This window comes from Rhineura floridana, chromosome 2 (assembly GCF_030035675.1).
Source record: "Rhineura floridana isolate rRhiFlo1 chromosome 2, rRhiFlo1.hap2, whole genome shotgun sequence".
Lineage (NCBI taxonomy): Eukaryota > Metazoa > Chordata > Lepidosauria > Squamata > Rhineuridae > Rhineura > Rhineura floridana.
Window position 1 is genome coordinate 20,320,459 of NC_084481.1, and position 19,870 is coordinate 20,340,328.

At 42.7% G+C, this 19,870-nt stretch overlaps 1 protein-coding gene across 3 annotated transcripts; it reads left to right on the plus strand.

Annotated features, from left to right (window-relative positions):
- The first annotated feature begins 5,170 nt into the window (after positions 1 to 5,170).
- On the plus strand, positions 5,171 to 18,334 carry KCTD18 (potassium channel tetramerization domain containing 18). Of its 3 annotated transcripts, none has more exons than XM_061608061.1 (7): positions 5,171 to 5,274; positions 10,011 to 10,212; positions 12,270 to 12,481; positions 13,400 to 13,593; positions 14,506 to 14,600; positions 15,727 to 15,848; positions 16,795 to 16,908. In XM_061608061.1, the coding sequence occupies exons 2-7, from the start codon at positions 10,056 to 10,058 to the stop codon at positions 16,813 to 16,815; spliced, it is 801 nt and encodes a 266-aa protein (XP_061464045.1). In that variant the 5' UTR covers positions 5,171 to 5,274; positions 10,011 to 10,055; the 3' UTR covers positions 16,816 to 16,908. The 3 variants fall into 3 exon arrangements, with proteins under 3 accessions (XP_061464045.1, XP_061464043.1, XP_061464044.1); XM_061608059.1 differs by having other exon boundaries at positions 5,172 to 5,274; positions 15,727 to 15,829; positions 16,795 to 18,334; XM_061608060.1 differs by having other exon boundaries at positions 5,268 to 5,355; positions 15,727 to 15,829; positions 16,795 to 18,334.
- The last annotated feature ends 1,536 nt before the right edge of the window (positions 18,335 to 19,870 follow it).

Here is a 19,870-nt window from a genome sequence, read left to right on the forward strand (position 1 = left end):
CAGGAGAGGATGCTAATACCATCACTGTGCTGCTGCTATCATCTGCTGCTGCCATCTGCTGCCTGCTTCTATCAGCTGCTGCGGTCGATTGCTGTGTGCTGTTGTCACCTGCTATTGTCATCTGTCGCTTGCCTAGAACTGTTGTGGACGCTGTTGCTGCGGCTGCTATTGCCTTGACCTGAGTCAATATGTGCCTGGGAGAGAGTATTATACATCGACCGGGGAGACTTTCGGGGGCCCCAATTAGCGTAGTGACGGGTAATGGGAGGTATGGCGTTGTGAGGAGAACCTGCCAGATAAGGGGAACTCGTCCCAGACAAGTAGTGTCTGTGACTTGTTCTGGTTCTCCTCACATCCCCAGGACTGATGGTTGTTCTATCAGTCAGCTCTCGGATCTCCATGTGCTGTTGTTAAACGCCAGGTCGGTTCACCATAAGATCTCCCTTGTCCATGATTTAATTGTGGACGAGGCTGCTGACCTGGCGGGTATAACTGAGACCTGGGTGGGCGATCAGGGAGGCGTTGCTCTTTCCCAGCTCTGCCCACCTGGGTATGCGGTTCAGCATCATGGTAGAACCGAAGGACGGGGAGGTGGGGTTGCTGTGGTCTATAGGAGTTCTTTCTCACTCACCAAGCACCCTGTCCAGGTGATGACTGGTTTAGAGTGTCTCCACCTTGTGTTGGGCCAGAGAGACAGACTGGGAATTTTGTTGGTGTACCGCCCGCCCTGCTGCCCAACAAATTCCCTAACTGAGCTGACACAGGTAGTCTCGGAGGTACTGTTGCAGTCCCCTAGACTTTTGGTACTCGGGGACTTCAACGTCCATGCCGAGACTGCTTTATCTGGGGCGGCTCAGGACTTCATGGCCTCCATGACAACCATGGGGCTGTCTCAGGTTGTTACCGGCCCAACGCATGTGTCGGGACATACTCTTGATTTGATCTTCGCCACTGGGCATGGAGATGGTGATCTGGCGGTTGGGGATTTGTCATCTACCCCATTGTCATGGACAGATCACCGCTTGCTGAAGTTTAGGCTCACAGCGACCCTTTCCCTCTGCAAGGGTGGGGGACCTATTAAATTGGTCCGCCCCCGGAGACTAATGGATCCTGAGGGTTTCCAAAGGGCTCTGGGGGATTTTCCGACTGAGAAGACTGGCGCTCCTGTCGAAGCCCTGGTTGGATTGTGGAATACGGAGATGACCCGGGCGGTTGACACGATCGCTCCCATGCGCCCCCTCCTATGTAGAGCTCATACAGCTCCATGGTATACCGTGGAGCTGAGAGTGATGAAGCAAGAGAGGAGGAGGCTTGAGTGCAGATGGAGGCGAACTCCTGACGAATGCAATTATGCTTTGGTAAGTGTTTCTTCTAAGCGGTATATAGTAGCGGTGAGGGCAGCAAAAAAGAGATATTTTGCTGCCACAATTAAGGCATCTCTCTCCCGCCCGGCGGAGCTCTTTAAAATTGTACAAGGGCTTTTACATTCTGGCCCTCAGGATATTATGGATTCATCTGTAGCCTGCTGTGATGAATTCGCGAGGCACTTCCAGGATAAGATCGCATGCATTCGCCGGGACTTAGACTCCAATGTTATGACAATGAGTTCCAACGAAGCATCCAGAACGCGGTCTTGTCCTTATTTATTGGATGAGTTTCAGTCTGTACAGCTTGAGGATGTTGACAAGATCCTTGGACTGGTGCGGGCGACCACATCTGTTCTGGACCCTTGCCCCTCTTGGCTGGTGAAAGCTGGCAGGACCGGAACCGCCAGCTGGGCCAAGGAGATAATAAACGCCTCTTTGAGAGAGGGAGTGGTCCCTGACTGCCTAAAAGAGGCGGTAGTGAGACCACTCCTGAAGAAATCCTCTTTGGACCCAGATAACCTGAACAACTATAGACCTGTGGCGAATGTTCCGTTCTTGGGCAAGGTACTGGAACGGGTGGTTGCCGGCCAGCTCCAGGGGCTCTTGTATGACACTGATTATCTTGATCCATTTCAATCCGGTTTTAGGCCCGGTTTTGGCACCGAAACAGCCTTGGTCGCCCTGTACGATGACCTTTGTCAGGAGAGGGACAGGGGGAGTGTGACTCTGTTGATTCTCCTTGACCTCTCAGCTGCTTTTGATACCATCGACCATGGTATCCTTCTGGGAAGACTCACGGAGTTGGGAGTTGGGGGTACTGCTTCGCAGTGGCTCCGCTCCTACTTGGTGGGTCGCCACCAGAAGGTAGTGCTTGGGGAACATTGCTTGATACCCTGGACTCTCCATTGTGGAGTCCCGCAGGGAGCGGTACTGTCCCCCATGCTTTTCAACATCTACATGAAGCCGCTGGGTGCGGTCATCAGGAGTTTTGGGCTGCGTTGTCATCAGTACGCTGATGACACGCAGCTCTATTTCTCCTTTTCATCCTCCTCAGGTGAGGCTGTTAACATGCTAAACCGTTGCCTGACCGCGATAATGGACTGGATGGGAGCTAACAGACTGAAGCTCAATCCAGACAAGACTGAGACGCTGTTGGTGAGTGCCTTCTCTGCTCAGATGGTGGATGTTCATCCTGTTCTTGATGGGGTTACACTCCCCTTGAAGGAACAGGTTTGTAGCTTGGGAGTTCTTTTCGATCCTTCCCTGTCTCTTGAGGCCCAGGTGGCCTCGGTGGCACGGAATGCTTTTTACCATCTTCGATTGGTAGCCCAGCTACGTCCCTATCTGGACAGTGACGACCTCGCTTCAGTTGTTCATGCTCTGGTAACTTCTAGATTGGACTACTGCAACGCGCTCTACGTGGGGCTGCCCTTGAAGACTGTTCAGAAACTACAGCTAGTCCAGAATGCAGCGGCCAGATTGTTGACGCGGACCAGAAGGTCCGCTCATATAACACCTGTTCTTGCCCGTCTGCACTGGCTTCCTATTTGTTTCCGGGCTAGATTCAAAGTGCTGGTTTTGACCTATAAAGCCCTACACGGCATGGGACCGCAATACCTGGTGGAACGCCTCTCCCAATATGAACCTACCCGTACACTACGCTCAACATCTAAGGCCCTCCTCCGAGTACCATCCCATCGAGAGGCTCGGAGGGTGATGACTAGAACCAGGGCCTTTTCAGTAGTGGCCCCCGAACTGTGGAACAGTGTCCCTGATAAGGTGTGCCTGGCGCCGACGCTACTATCTTTTCGGTGCCAGGTGAAAACCTTTTTATACTCCCAGGCATTTTAAAGTGTATTTTAAACAGCATTTCTGTATTTTGGATGTTGTCTGGTTCGTTGTTGTTTTTTTTTATTGTATTTATTGTATTTATATATTGTGCTTGTTTTTATCTTTTTGTACACCGCCCAGAGAGCCTTCGGGCTTAGGGCGGTATATAAATTAAACTAAATAAAATAAATAAATAAATAAATAAATTCTATTCATTCCCTGCATGAAGTGGTTGTTGTTATATGCCTTCAAGTCGATTACAACTTATGGTGATCCTATGAATCAGCGATCTCCAACAGCATCTGTCATGAACCACCCTGTTCAGATCTTGTAAGTTCAGGTCTGTGGCTTCCTTTATGGAATCAATCCATCTCTTGAAAAATCTCTTGAAAAATCTCATAAAGTGGTATAAATACATAATAAATAAAACATTAACACTTGTCCACATTGCTCCCACAGAATGGAGAAATAATTTATTACAGCAGCAGTTCATTTGTACCATCATTTGGGCATAATTAATCCCTGATTAGCAACCATTAATAGCTTCACTCTAAACACTCTCACAATTCTAGAATTCTGAGAGAGCCAATGAGAACTTGGGGACATCAAATGAAACTGAATGTTAGAAGATTCAGGGCAGACAAAAGTACTTCTTCACACAGTACATAGTTAAACTATGGAAATAGCTCCCACAAGAGGAAGTGATGGCTACCAATACGGGTGGCTTGAAAAGAGGATTAGACAAATGAATGGAACATAAGTCTATCAATGACTACTAGCCAGGATGGATATGTTCTGCTTCCACTGTCATAGGCAGTATGCCTCTGCTGAATACTAGTTGCTGAGAATCACAAGTGGGGAGAAGGCTGTTGCACTCAGGTTCTGCTTGTGGGTTTCTCACAGGCATCTGGTGGCCCATTATGAGATCAAAGTATTGGACTAGATGGGCCATTGGCCTGACCTAGCAGGGCTTTTCTTTTGATCTTATTATCTACAGTCCCATAGAATAGAAATAATGTGCTCAGTATTAAGTGCCCATTTCACAATTATTTCATCAGAAAGTGCAGTGCATTGTAGAGGGATAATATGGAATAAGTGGTATCTAGACTCTGGGTATGGTTGACCTTCTACTATATAGTATATTGGCAGCTGCAGATTTTGTCATGTAGAGAGAAGTGAGGGAAGTGGCGCCTGTGGTTGGCTTAAGTCCAGGAGACAGTACAGGCAGCTGTCAAATGAACCAGAATTTAAGAGTATCCTGTCCTCTCTGAGGAAAAAACTCCAAGGAGAATGCACTGTCCTCCTCCAAAACCTTGGACAACAGGATCTGAGGAAGAGGGTATGCGTCCTCTCCCTTCTCCAAATATTCAATGATTTGTTTAATCAAAGAGCACTACTAAATAGTAGTCATCAGGATAAGGCTTTAGAGGGATCACTATGTCTCTCTTTCCTTGCACTCAACAAGTTTTGAGGTGGATGTGTGCAGGAATAGTATTTTTTGCCTGGGTCAGCACAGCAGTGGATCTTAAACAGGCCTTGGCCGCAACCTGCTAAACCTTCCTTTCACACGATTAATGAAAGCATGCACCCCGCTGAACTCAAAACTTGTGAACAACACGCTTAGGGGTTGCTCACCCAGCATCACAGGAACCAGGATAGCTGGTGGCAAAGGCTCAAGTAACCTGGGCAAATCAGGCGCGTGGCTACAGAAATGACGAGTGTGGAACTGAAAAGATCCCCCCTTCCCCATTTTGGCGGGAAGAGCTGTGCTTTTCCGTTCGTTCCTGAGGGTCAAGGTTTTTCTCCCTCGTCCGTTTGTTTATCGTATGCATTGGCTTAAAGACAGGCTCTCTCGCTTCCCGCCTTCATCCCTCAACGACACGCTGCCGGGGAAGAGGCACACAGCCCGCACCAACTCCTCCCTTCGCTCCATGCCCCTCCCTTCCTCGCGGCTTGGAAATCGCGGGGCCCGCGACGTTGCGCGAGGCTGGGTTGAGGAGCTAGAGATGGGCGGGGCGGAGCAGGCTGTCTGTCACTCTCCGAGATGGGTGGGTGGAGCCGGCCTCAAAGCGGAAAGGTAACGCGCTGCTTGGTCGTGACTGCCTCGCCTTTCCTTCCTTGCGCCCTTTCCCCTCCCTCCCTCCATTCTCCGCCTCAGGTGCGTGTCTGTGGCCGGTTGCCCCCCTCCCCCCCCATCGCCTTCCCCGGCCTTTTCGCGGCTGTTTCGCCAGGCTGGGCGCTATGGCTTAGGCCTCTTCCCTTCCACGGCCCGGGCTGGGTGCTTTGGTCCGACTTCTCTCCCATTGCCGCTAACGGTTGAAAAAAACAATTGCAGGGCAAGGAAATAACTACTTATTAAAAAGAAAGAAGCGTGTTTCTGGGCCGTTCCCTCTGACTTAGGAATGGGGTGGAGTGTGGCTTTCTTTTATAACCTGGTACCTTCTGTCGGTGCACTCCAGCTCCCATCGTCCCTTACCATTGGCTGTGTTGCCCTGGGGCTCATGGGAGTTGGAGTCCAAAAGCTGGAGGGCTGCAGGTTAGCCACTCCTGCTGTAGTGTGTATGTTGCTCAGACAGTTGTATATTTACTTGAGATGTTGTTGCCATTTAGCTCCGTGGCGCGCGCTTCTAGGATTGGGCTGCACGTTGTTGTAATGCCTCATTTCCACCTAGACAGTGGGCATTGGGGTTCATCATGCTCAGCAACAGCTGTTTCCCCCCATTTTTCTTCGATTAATGCCTAGCAATACACACAGAGTGGCAGAGAGCTGAAGAGTTTTGATCCACTCCAAAGTGTCTTCCTTGCTGCTTTGCTGGTTGTGTAGGCGGTCCTTCTGATAAGGATGTTCTACTGTTGCAATTGGCTGTTTTGCTCAGAGGCAGGTGCTCCATCCTGTGTTGCATCATCTTAACTATGTATGTTTACTCAGAAGTGACTCCTGCTAAACTTAGTGGGCCTTTTCCCCAAGTTAGCCGTTGTGCATGGTATTGCAGTCTTAATTTCTGGCAGTTCAGTGTTTAGGATTGCCAACTGTATTGTTATTTCATAGGTTCTTTCCAAGGGACATTGGAGAAAGAAACAGGTTTGTGGGCTTATGTGATAAACTAGTACAGACTGCCTTTTTGCTGGTCGTTCCCCTAACCAGTATATTTCCTCCCCTACACAGTTTAATTAATGTAACCTGGTAAATGAGTGGGATGAGGCAGAACCCTAGAGGAAAAGGCCACTGAAAAACTGCAACATGTTGCTTGCATAAGTATTCAACCCATGTGCTGTGGAAGCTCCCAGTTTACACGTGAAAGAAAGTGACCTATCGAGGACACAGTTACCTTATCATTGGCCTCTATCCATGAAGCATTACATTTGCTGTCACATTGACAGGATAAAAACCCCACTCTTGAGGGCTGATTGGTCAGGCTGTGGATCTATAGGAAAATGAAGACCAAAGAGCATTCTACAGAAGTGAGAGATAATGTAATCCAAATACATAGATTAGGAAAACGGTACAAAATAATATCCAAGTGTTTGGATATCCCAGTGAGCACAGTTTGATCAATAATCAGGAAGTGGAAGCTGCATCACACCACCCAGGCACTGCCAAGAAAAGGCTGTCCCTCAAAACTCAGTGCTTGAACAAAAAGGAGACTTGTGAGAGAAGCCACAGAGAGGCCAACAATAACTTTGAAGGAGCTACAGAGTTCAGTGGCTGGGAGTGGAGGAATTGTGCACCAGTCAACCATATCAAGAGCTCTGCATAACACTGGTCTGTATGGGAGGGTGGCAAGAAAGAAAAAGTGCCATCTGAAAGCATGTCTGGAATTTGCCAGAAAGCATGGGAGTGCCCCAGCTGTGATGTGGGACAAGATTTTGTGGTCAGATGACATCAAGATAGAGCTTTTGGCCAAAGCTCAAAGTGCTGACACTGCCCATGCCTGAAGACACACCATCCCTACAGTGAAGTATGGTTGCTGCAGCATTATGCTGTGGAGATGCTTCTCATCAGCAGGGACTGGGCATTTTGTTAAAATCGAAGGAAGGATGGATGGAGCAAAATAGAGGGAAATGCTGCAAGAGAACCTGCTTCAGTCCATAAAAAACTGACGCTTGGGAGGAAATTCACTTTTCAGCAGGACAGTGATCCAAAGCAACGTTGGAGTGGCTCAAGAACAAAAAGGTGAATATCCTACAGTGACCCAGTCAAAGTCCTGATGTCAATCCCAATGAGAATCTGTGGCACTCTTGAAAATTGTGTTCCACAAGTGATGTCTAACTAACCTGAATGACCTGGAGCAAATCTGCTAAGAAGAATGGGCCAAAATTCTTCCAACACTGTGTGCAAACCTGGAATATACCTACCCCAAGAGATTTAAAGCTGTTATTGCAGTGAAAGGTGGCTCTACCAAATATTAATGTGTGTGGGTTGATTACTTATGCAAGCTACATGTTTCAGTTTTTTATGTTTCTTACATTTCCCAACATAAAACCAATGTCACCTTACAATAATTATTTTGAGTTTCAGTGTTTCAAAATAAAATATCATACAGAACGAAATCACAACGTACCATTTGTGATTCAGTAATATTAAAGCATTGATCAGGTGTCTAATTATTTTTGCAAGGCACTGTATTCCTTTAGCATTACAGTACGGCTCTGATGCTTCATTAGGCCATACAAGACCAGGACAGTGTGGGACATCTTTGCTAGTCCCAGGTGCCCCATCCTTCCCAACTGGATTTGGGCCTGAAAGACCAAGGAACAGTGTGGGTGCATGGAGGTTAAGTTGAAAGCAAGCACTATATGTGAGATTGCACATCAGTGCTAATCACAGAGCCTGTTTGTCAAGGTGTCAGCCTTAGCTTCCATTTTCTTGGCTTTGTGGAATTTAAAGCAACATGAGATAGACTTGATCATTGAATTTCTCCAGTTTTGGAAAGGAAAATGCATTAAAATGTTAGGGTGTTTTAAACATGAAAATATTGTTTTTTAATCATTAACTGTTAAACATGGTAGTTTTCAATTATACATGTGTTTACATTCACACTCTGAACTCTGTAGTGCACTGCAACCACATAGTAGGCTAACATGCAATTCCCAGTGTTACAGAATGAAGTTGTGCAAGGTTTGGGCTAGAGCCTAATAATGAGGGTTATTGTTAACTGCTAACCACATGGCATCTTATTTTTGTAAGTAAAAAGAAAAAGAAAAGGAAGGCTTTTAATCCCACTATGTTCAGTAGGCTGGGATAGACAAATCCAAACCCTAGGAGCCAGATCCAAAAATTGATGGAGGTATACTGTCTGCAGGATAACTTGTGCATGTTCTTCCCTGCCCTCCCCATCATTTTTGAAAAATGGATCCCTTCCCCACTCCACTTTTACACAGGGCTGTATCCAGTATTAGTCCTAATCAGAGCAGACCCATTGAAATTAATGGACCTTAGTCAGGTCTATTACTTTCAGTGGATCTACTCTGAGTAGAATTAAGTACTAGGTCTGGCACAGAACTGATGCAACAGACCTGAAGTATTTCTAGTTTATGGAGTGATTTGAGGGCTGGGGTGGGAGTACCTGCATAAATGTCTGCAAATGAATGGATACAACTTTTTATGTTCAGAAAGTTGTAGTTCTGAAAGCCTGCACAGGACTGCAGTATACTTGATTCTTTTACCTTGGTGCCATAGTAATCTCCTTGTCTGGCAGACTGACTCCCGTAGACTTAAAAAAGTACCTCACTGTTGCTTCAGTTTTCATATTGCTCCTACTCTTCCCCTGAAGTGAGAACAGCACTGGGCATGTTTGACTGACTGAATAGGCAGTTCCCAGTGACCTGAAGGGATTGAGCCACGTTACACCTACTTAAAATAAATAAATAACTGAGCTCATTTAAGCTCTTGATTGCCTATTCATAAAAAATATTTCCAGCTCTTTAACTTCCCTCTCTTAACCTCTAGACCTTGGCAAAAACTAACCTTTGGCACATTTCAAAATCTGAGAAAGTTTCATAAACAACACAAAATGGTTGCCATAATTGGGCCTGTTTAGTGACAAAATGGCAACCAACGGGGTCACCCCCCAATTCCCCTCTAAATCAATTCCTGTTCATTTAACTCTCAATCCATTCATTTCCCCTTTGCCAGCAAACTCATCTTCCCCCACTTTCTAGGATCATTACATGTGTACACCCTTTCTGTCCCAGAAACAGCAACTGTGGCAATGTATTATTGTGGTGCTACCTTGCAAAGTTGGCAGGCAGTTTGATCTAGTGCAGCCTTCACCAACCCAGTGCCCTCCATGTATTTTGGATCACAAGTTCCATCAGTCTTAACAGCATAGCCAATGGTCGGGTGATGGGAGGTGCAGCCCAAAATATCTGGAGGGCACCAGGTGACAAAGGCTGGTCTAGTGGTTTGATTATTGAACTACTTAAGCACATAGCATGTGGTTTACAGGAATGCAGTGCCAGAGTTGCTATCTCTCCACATGACCTTCCTCACTAATGGAGGTGATGCCATCCAGTTCTGTCCTGCTTGCTTGGCAAATCCCTTATCTTCCTCCCTGCCCAAAAGAAAGAAATTCTAGATTGGCACCAATACATTCCTTGTTGGCTTTTCCTATGAGATAAGAATGATCTGCTCTTGCCAGAACAGTGCAGATGTCCTTGCACAGGAATGAGGTGAGGCATCAGCCCAGCAGTACCCCTTCATATTCCCTTTCCGTTCAGCTGGGTCACTTAACACCCACTCATTTTAAGTGGTTGCAAAAACTGGACTGATAAGTTATTTACTGTTCTATGTACAATTTTTACAACTTACAGGTTTGAAAGTACACAATCCAGCCTGCAACATAAGCTACAAATGCGATGGAAGATAGCAAGAGTGAAGAGATTGTAGATATTATTCGACTTAATGTTGGTGGTTGTCTGTATACTGCTAGGCGTGAATCTTTATGCCGTTTTAAGGAATCAATGTTAGCATCTATGTTCAGTGGAAGGTTTCCTCTAAAAACGGATGACTCAGGTAAAAAATACATAAGTTGTAAATAGCTAAAACTTGAGTAAGCAAACCTCTTTTTGTGGATTGTTTGTTGAGGGAAAATAATAATTGACTGAAAATAATTATAAATTGAATTTATAAACTTTCAGCTTCTTCCAAAGGATAACAAGCATGGGCTAATACAAATAGATTATAATTTTTGTTATTAATTTCCAAAAAAGTCAACAAATTTATTTCATACTTTAATTAAAGGATAACAATTTTCAATTAAGTGTGGTAGAGGGGGGAAATCAATTATCATAGGGTGTATTGTAGGGCTGGAGAGAGCTAAAGCTGCCACCAAATATGTGAGAACATATGGAACATAGATCCCGTCTAGCTCACTATTGTCAACACTGACTGGCAACGGCTCTCCAAGATCTCTGGGAGGGGTCTCCCCCAGGCCTACTTTGAAATGTTGGGGATTAAACCGGAGACCTTCTGCATGCAAATGTTCTACCACTGAGCTACAGCCCTTTCCAAAACAGATACCCTAGGAACATAGGAAGCTGTGTTATACTGAGTCAGACCATTAGTGTACCTAGCTCAGTATTGCCTACGCTAACTGGCAGCGGCTCTTCAGGGTTTCAGGCAAGGGACATTCTCAGAGGTTGAATTTGGGACCTTCTGCATGCAAAGCAGATGTTCTACCACTGAGCTAAATCTATTTTTCTGCTGAAAGATAGGATCGGTGACTTCAGAGGTCATTTGGTTGAACCGTGTTATAATTTTCTATGAGATATTTGCTTGGTAAACAGATGCAGAATCCTACAGGTTGATGCATATTTTATTGCCAAGGTGATTCCTGGTATATTTAGAATTTGACAAATTTTCTTCAGAGGACAATTACAATGTGGCAGCAACCTTGTAGTGTGCCTTTTCCCAAATTCCCTTTTAGTAGAAAGGTAGACTATTTTGAATGATAAAGAAAAGTAAGGGCTGGGAAGGTGCCATCTGAAACCCTGAAGAGCTGCTGCTGTCAGTCAGTATAGACATTTCTGAGCTAGATGGACCAATGATCTGACTCTGTATAAGGCAACTTCCTATGTTTCTGTTATTCTCTGGATTGCTATTCACAAAGAGGATGTTTCCTCCGAGCTAGCACCTTTTGGTTTCTGCCATCTGCATTAGTTTATTCTTAGGGTGTAGCCCTCCCTTCATTTGCAGATGTATGCTTGAAGCCTGCACAGGAAATAGTAGTAAGTAGCTCAAGGAAGTGAGCCAAAGTCCAAACAGGGAAACAAAACAAAAATCCTCCTAGCATCCCAATTCAGTCTGGCTTTGTAGAAGATTTCTTCTAGACTCTGTATAAGGAGAATACAACTTAAGAGGCTCTCCAAAGAAAATGTTAGTGGGGCATGTCTCTCCCCTTCCCCCAGTGACTTATTGATCTCAGGCTATGATTTTCCAGTAGAAAGAAAGATGTTATCTGATATAGTTGGGCCCCCTACAGGAGTACCTGATGTGAAATGTGGAAACAATCATTCCATGCTGTGTTGAGGTTTGACACTTTGTCATAGCTATACAGCGCTTGCCAAAAGTAGTCAACTAATGTGGGAATGTTTGAGGAAAGAATCAGCTTCTTTTTGTATTTGCCTTTTATGTCCATTAAAACATACCTATGTGGGTTCTTTGTCTTTAGTACTTTTTTTTAGCAAGTCTGGAAAAGGGGTGATTGAAATATTGAAAATTGAAAATGTCTTTTTGAAATATTACACTACAAAGGAGGCATATTGAGATACATTTGCAGGTAGTATTTTGCCCATCTCAAAATATGTTTTTTCAAAAGTAGTTTAAACAGGAGAGCCATTGTGGTGTATTGGTTAGCGTGGGGCTGAACTTCGGGAGACCCAGGTTCAATCTCTACTTAGCCATGAAGCTCACTAGGTGATCTTGAGCCATTTTTTTCTTTCTCAGCCTAACCTGTCTTAGATGATCGCTTTTAAAAATAAAGGAGGATGAAAAAGTATGTACGTTGCCTTTAACTGCTTGGAGAAAAGGAAAGACATAAATATAATAAATATTTTTATTTGCCTTTTCAGGAGCATGCCTTATTGATCGAGATGGCAACCTCTTTAAATATCTCTTAGATTATCTTCATGGAGAAGTTCGACTTCCAGATGATGAGCAAACACGAATTGCATTGCACAAAGAAGCTGATTACTTCGGCATTCCTTACCCTTACAATCTTGCTGACCATTTGGCCAATGAAATGGAGACATATTCTTTAAGATCAAATATAGAACTCAAAAAGGTACTGGAATTTTCTTGTGCTCGTAAATTATTGTGCATGTATGCAAAATGTAATAGAGGGACAAGCACAGGGGTGGCATTGTCTCTATGCTGGCATGCCACCTCTAACTTTGTACTGGGGTTCAAAATGCACAGCCTTAAACAGGGAATTAAAAATGGGCCAAACATTTATAGATTTATTGTTTCCATCCTATTAATGAAAATCTGTAACAGACACAGTAACAAACAGGTTTTTTTCCAGATGATAGTAGAAATGAGAACATTTCATGTTGGCTAAGGTGAAAGGCACAGGGCAGGTGAATTGCTTTGCATGCAGCAGAGAGCATCTGGATTGGCTGTGTGAGGTCTGAAGAAATACTCCCCTCACAGTCAAAAAGCAGTGTCTTGATTGGCTCAGGGATGCCCAACACGGTGAAACCTGGGGGGGAATAATGAGTATTCATCCCTGATGCCCTCCCTGAGGCTCACTGAAAACCACAGGAGGGTGTTTTTTTGGATGTGTGTGTAGGATGGGTGGGCATATGGATGAGGCAAACCAAGTGATAGGAAGTTTGGGAAAAGAGACTTCTGAAGTTGCCAGCCAGATGTGAAGCAAGTGTCAACAAACTCAGGAGGGATTGGGGACAAGAGAGTGTGTGTGAGGCCTGTGGACTCTCATGGGGCAACACCCCACTACCCTAAGAGAAAAGCCTGCATTGTCTCTTCAGCAGAGCAGAAGCAATGACGCTGCAGTCCTATGCACACTTACTTGGAAATAAGCCCCACTGAACTCAGTGGGATTTATGAGTAAACATGTACAGGATTAGTCTGCATCCTTTTTTTTTTTTTGGTACCCTTTTAAAGACACCAATGTTACATGGAGAAAATAACTTACTATATAACTTAGATTATTTGATTGTATTTGTATATTTTTCCTCAGGCACTTACAGGTTTTTGTGAATCTTATGGCTTAATATGCGCTAAGCCTACAGTTTGGGTCTTACACTATCTCAACACTTCTGGGGCAAGTTGTGAGAGTAGAATAATTGGTGTGTATGCCATGAAAGCAGATGGAACAGCTGCAATTGAAAAGGAGCTGGGAGGAAGAATTCATAGTAAAAATATTTACAAGAGGTAAGAATCGTTATAGCCATATGATTACATTAAAATGTGATTGTAAATTATGTTGAGAACCTTGTATCTTTATAGATGGCAATACCAGATGTGTAAAGACATATGCACATCTCTTTAATGCCTGGGGAGTTCAAAGAGATGTTGAGTTACACAAACTGCTTTCTTTAGATTAAGATTGGTGGCTTATTATTAAATACTCTGGGCCTTGAATATAAACAAAAGCAAAGGCCTGGAATGTCTACATGTCCCTCTTCCAGAAAATTTTTTTAACAATGCTCAGCCTGAATGTGGTAAATACTAAAGACTTATTTGGATATTTATAAAAGAATACTCAAAGAGTTGTTATTGATCATCAGACCAGTTCAGTTGTATCTGTTGTTTACTTTTGTGTATATTTTTCTAGACATCTAGGTTGAGAGTGTTCCCCAAACCTTTGCAATCTGTGGACCATTTGATCAAGATTCTTGTTTAAAGCCAGTTGGTCTAATCTAGTGCAGACGTAGCTATTTGTCCAAATGAAATTGAAGCTTGAACACACTGGGCCCACTGAGACTTAACTTTAGGGTCCTTATATTTACTTTGGCAGAATGATTTATGTATTGCTGTAATCTTCCCCTTTGTTTTAGAAAAATTGCACTTTTGTTGTATCTTAATGTGGTGAAATTCTGTTATGGAGACCTGTTACACATATGCTGTGGTTAAATATAGTGCAGTGTGGATACCATTTACAATCATATGAATAAATGCCCAAATCACATCATTCTTCACATATGAGCGTATATTGTCAAATGGGGGAAATTGTCTTTTTGCATCCTTTAGTTTTAAATGATTTTTTCTTTTATACCTTAGCAAAACAATTCAATTTGTAAAGTAGCATAATTTATCCTTTTTCCTCTACATTTTTTTCTCTAGAGAGGCTGGAAATAACGTCCAATACATCTGGAGCTATTATTCAGTGACTGAATTGAAAAAGATGATGGATGCATTTGAGGCTTGGGAAGGGAGAGGTATATACTTTTTTAGATGGTATTTTCCATAAAGAATAAAAATGTTTATCCTGAATTAGCGTCAACTAGTGAAGGATAGCCAAGATAAATTTTCAGTTATTCTTCAGCATAAGGAAAAGTAATAGTGAACTTGACTGTGTTTGGTGGGGAAATCTTGAGCTTGGCAGAATACTAGCTTTAGGAAGTATTAATGTATTTTAAAAAATTGTGCTTTGCTTATACTAGTCCTATTGAACTCTCAAAATGGCTAACTTGTTTTATTTTGCATTGCAGTTGTGCATTACCTGGGACATACAGTAGGGCCCTGCATTACAGCGTTCCACTTTAAGGCGTTTTGCTGATGCGGCGCCTTTCATTTTCAATTTTAAAGGGTTTTTTTCCCCCTTTTGCGCCGTTTTCGCGCAATGCAGCCCATTAAAGTCAATGGAGTTCCGCTTTACGGCATCTCCCACTTTACAGTGGGGGTCCAGAACGGAACCCGCCGTATAAACGGGGTCCTACTGTATTTAAGTTTGCAGACATGTTTTTAGAACATCAATGCAAGATTGTGTACAAGAGCTCTTGTGGTGGTTAGTTTTGATTGGCTGGGGAGTAAATCCATATAGATCTAGCTCTTGGCTTAGATAAATCCAGGTTTCATGGACATTGATATCACTTGGCACCAAACGTGCTGTCCACCACTTAAGTATGATTAAGAATGTAAAAGTAAAATGTGAAATACACGGAAGTTCTGGATATTTTTGAATAGAGTTCAGCCTTCTTTATGTGATAGGTGTCACTTCTTTGTGAAGAAGAGGTCTGTGAGTTTTGAAAGCTTGCACATTTCTGCAGACAGGAGTATCAGATTCTCTCTCTCCTCTCTATTTTCTGGAACCAACATGACATCCCCATGTCATACATTTTTTTCCAAGAGAGAGCAACAGATTGTAAAGAAAACATGTAGTTTTCTAAATAGGAAAAATGATTCAGGGAGGCGTGTGCTGTGCTGAGATCACCAAACAAACATTAAAGTTGAGCACTTGATAGATATGTGGTGTCTGAAAGAGTTAGTTGACTGCATATTGTTGAGTTTGTAAATCTGACTTACAGACCTCGAATATTGTGAAGTAATTATTTGAAATTACAGGTGTCAGTTACTGGCGAGTACCACAAGAACTGATAGAATGCTGGACTCTTGAGGAACGCCCTTTGAAAGGAAGTCTGCAAAACATGTCTCCAATTCATAGGCGGTACGTCCCTTTAATCATGGTTAGTTTGCTTGAAGAAGATTTCATGTGGAACAGAGGCTACTTTATGCCTGCTTTTAGAAATAATGTTAGCTGTATGTTAATTCTTTGTATCCCCTAGATATAAGGAAAGTATATGGAAAACAAAAGATTATATAGGAAGGTTAAGCACAGTATGTTAACTATATAGCAAAACCATGCCAAATACATTAAATATTACAAAATCTGATTTAATTGTATTACAGAATATATGTTCAATACAGTGTAACAAACCTAATCTGAAAACTACAATTGCACAAATTATGAGGACTGCATCTGCAAATGAATACCATAAAACAGGAAAATTTTGTAAATTGTGTTAAACAGTCCACAAATGACTGTATAATGAACCACTTGCTATATATTAAAAACCCAGTCACTAGCTCATTTCATAATTTAATCAGGAGCATTAGACTCACTACTTGGAAATATCCTGTAATCAATATTAGATAATAAACAGCATGTTGTCCCTGCTATTTGTGCCAAACATAACTGGTTAATTCCAGTATGTTGGCCTGGTTATCTCTGGCTGAATACACATTCATTTAAATAATTATGCCTGCTGCAACTTTGAGGAGATTGTGGAGTAAAAAGTATTGCATCCAAAGGTTGAGTGTAGGAGGTGCTCTCAATTGCAAACATGTTCTGTGCAGAATTACCTAAAGTAATATAGTAGGGCCCCACTCATACGGCAGGTTACGTTCTGGACCCCCTCTGAAAAGCGAAAACCGCTGAAAAGTGGAACTCATTGAATAGAATGGTGCGTGCCATCTGAAAATCGCCGTAAAAGCGGAACAAGCGCCGTATGAGTGGGGCTTTAGTCTCATTGCGTCTAATTGAGACCCCCACATTAGCGAAGCGCCGTAAAGCAAAGTGCTGTAATGCGGGGCCCTACTGTAGATTAATTAAATTGATTCTTTTATTTACAGGCGATTAATAGATCTTTCTGAAGAGGAAGAAACTCACCTGACCAGTAGAACAGGTCGAAAGCTTATTCAGTTTTGTGGTCCATCAACAAGTACACACATCAAAATTAAGAATTCTTCTTCTTTAAAGACAGGAGTATGTGCTACATCTTCTCTTTCCCAGAAGACTCTTAAGCGATCTAGTGGAGACTATTCATTACTGTGCAAAGAAGTACTAAAAACTGCCGAGTCCACACCATTGACTAAAAATTCTTACAAATCTGTTAAGAGCACTGAAAATGGGGCAGTCTGCCATATGACCCTGAAGGCCCCATTGTCAAAGAAGCCTGTAACCAGTCGTGCAGTAAAACTCAAGCGGACTCCACTCTGTAATTACCTATTAACTCAACACTCTTCCCAGGCCTTAAGTAAAGTAGCCTCCACTCCTGTCTCCCAAAAACTAAGCCATGAGGAATTTGAACTTAATGTTAAAAATCATTTACAAGATGACCAGCTGAATGATGATGCATGAATTTTACCTATATTGCCGGAGTTATTGTTCATGATCTGCTCAAAGCCAAAATTTCTGACCTTCTAGAGGACAAATAAATGTGAAGTAATAGAGAAGAAAGGGGGAAAGCATTTACAATTTTTTCATAAGATGTATGAAATGTTAATGCTTTTTTGTCATTGTGTAGTACAATACGTACATGGATGTTTGTTTTAAAAACTGCTTTGTATTGGTTGCTCTTTACATTATATAGATCAAATGTGGGCTGTTAAAGCCATTTTAGAATAGAGTTTATGCCAGGCTGTGTTCCTTTTTTTAAAGTCCAATTTTTCCAGTCCATATAAATTTTGTATAATGTATTCTGCATTTTTTATTTTTATGTAATTTATTTTAGACAGCAACAAGGACCTACAGAGGTCAGTGAAGACTCTGCTCCTTTCTGGGAGGAATGGCGGGATATAAAATTAACAAATAAAATTAATTAAAAAAACACTGGAATTTGTAATCGGCAATTCTGGTTTTTCAGCAGGCATTGCCCATGCTTTTTTAAGCTTAATTTTGTAACTATTAGGGTTTGAGAGTTGCTTTTCTTTTTAAAAGGAAGCTGTATTCTGCAGGTAATACTACATTCTAAAACTTTTCTGCTCTCCTGTGAGGTCACAGCACACACAGCTATGCAAATACATGTAAGGGATGCTAAAGTACTAACGCAGAAAGGACTTCAAGGTATGTTTTCACAGTATTCTGCAATGGCATAATTCCACAGCTCAGCCCTTCTAATAACTCAGTGTTTGATGTAGTAACGTAACTTGTATTTGCTTCCTGACATTCCTTAGTGTCTGTTATTATTAGTGTCTTAGTAAGCAGTTCTCCTTTGTGGCCTCCTTGAATCCCCCATCCCTTAGTCTTTGCTGATGCCCAGTTCCATCTGATTTTCTCATGGTAGCATTTATCATCCTGTACTCTAAATGCTCTTAACTTTATGCCTGTCTTAACGTATGATGAGCAGAATGCTAGTGATCCCTTTCCAGGATCAAATACAGTGATATTGTAATTTATAGTGGCTGTTTTGGTTTTTCAATACTTAGTCTCACTTGTGTTTGAAAGCTTTCCAGTCTTCTCATACGTCTGCAGGTATCACAAGTTTCACTTTCCAGTGGGTTAGGAACATTGCCTTTAGAATAGATGGTAGAATGCCTCTTCTTGTCCCTAGCTCATCTCCCCCATCCTGCTCAATATGCGGCCCCCCGCTTCAGTTTGCCATGAAATCATTATTTAGTGCTACTTGGGTATTGCATTTCCAAACAGTTGTGTAGAAACCCTGTGCAAAGTGAAACAAGAATGGTAAGCTCGTGCCATGGAATAGTTCTGGTGCATGTGCTGATTGCACTTACACACACAGTGTGCACCAGCTTAGGCCTCTCTCTTGGAAGATTAGTCTTCTACTTTTCTGAAACAATGCATGCCAGATACTGCAAAAAGCTGAATCGGCAGTATAATAATGTGGGGTAGAGCCTTCAGTGTCAGTTGTGAATAACTGTCAGGCATTAGCTATTTTCTCTCTCTGGCCATAATACCTGTGTTGGCAATTAATAGTGAAAAGTTGGGATCCACAGTTTTTTGTGGAATGTGGGCTGGATTTAGTCTTCTAGCATTCTAACCTAAGCAGAGGGGTACACTTGCACTCTTCCACCCAAGCCTGAAATGGACCTACCCAATTTATCTGCATGCAGACTTGAGAGGGTCATATGCACATTTACGCATAGAAATAAGCATAAAGCTAATATAGTAATATGCACTGCCTCAAAACAAGAATGTATCAGTCTAACAAATGAGTATCAGAGGCTGAACAAAAAAGTTTTGACTTGCCTTTGGAAGTAAAACAGCCACGTAAATTTCCTGATGAAGAGCATGCTAGAGCTGCAAAACAAGACTCCATGTGATAAAATGGTCAGCAGGTCCTCTTTGGTAGAACTTAATTGTTGGATGGTGGTGCTTCCTGAGATAATCAGGAGTCAGGAGTCAGTCTTTCAGGGTGTGAAAGCTTGATTTTGGGGGCATAAATAAATGCGTAGGTAGTGCAGCATTTAAAATAGGTGTTAAATGAGAAAATCAATAATTGAGCTACCACATTTGCACCAGCTGAAATCATTCTGCTTTAAGGGCAACACCACCCCCCCACAGACAGCATTACAGTAGTTAATGTGGAGGTAAATCATGAATGACAATGGCCAGTTCTCTATCATCCAGTAGTGTGTGTACTTGATGTGTTTCCAAGATGATAAACAACTCTATGGGCCACAGCTACAACCTTGGTATATAGGAGCAGTGTTGGTTCTAGTGGTGCTCCAAGCTACAAACCTAGACCCTTTGGGGACAGTGCAATACCATCCAAAATACATTTCTTCAGGAATTGGTCTACTGAGGCCCCCACTATCATAACTTCTGTTTTATCTATGCTAAGTGTTTTCACATTCATCTAGTTCATTACTGATTCAAGATAGGTGTTCACAACCATCCCTGCCTCACCTGGATCTGGTGAAAAAGAAGTAAGAACCGGATGTCTTTAGCCTTCTGATGAAATTTCCC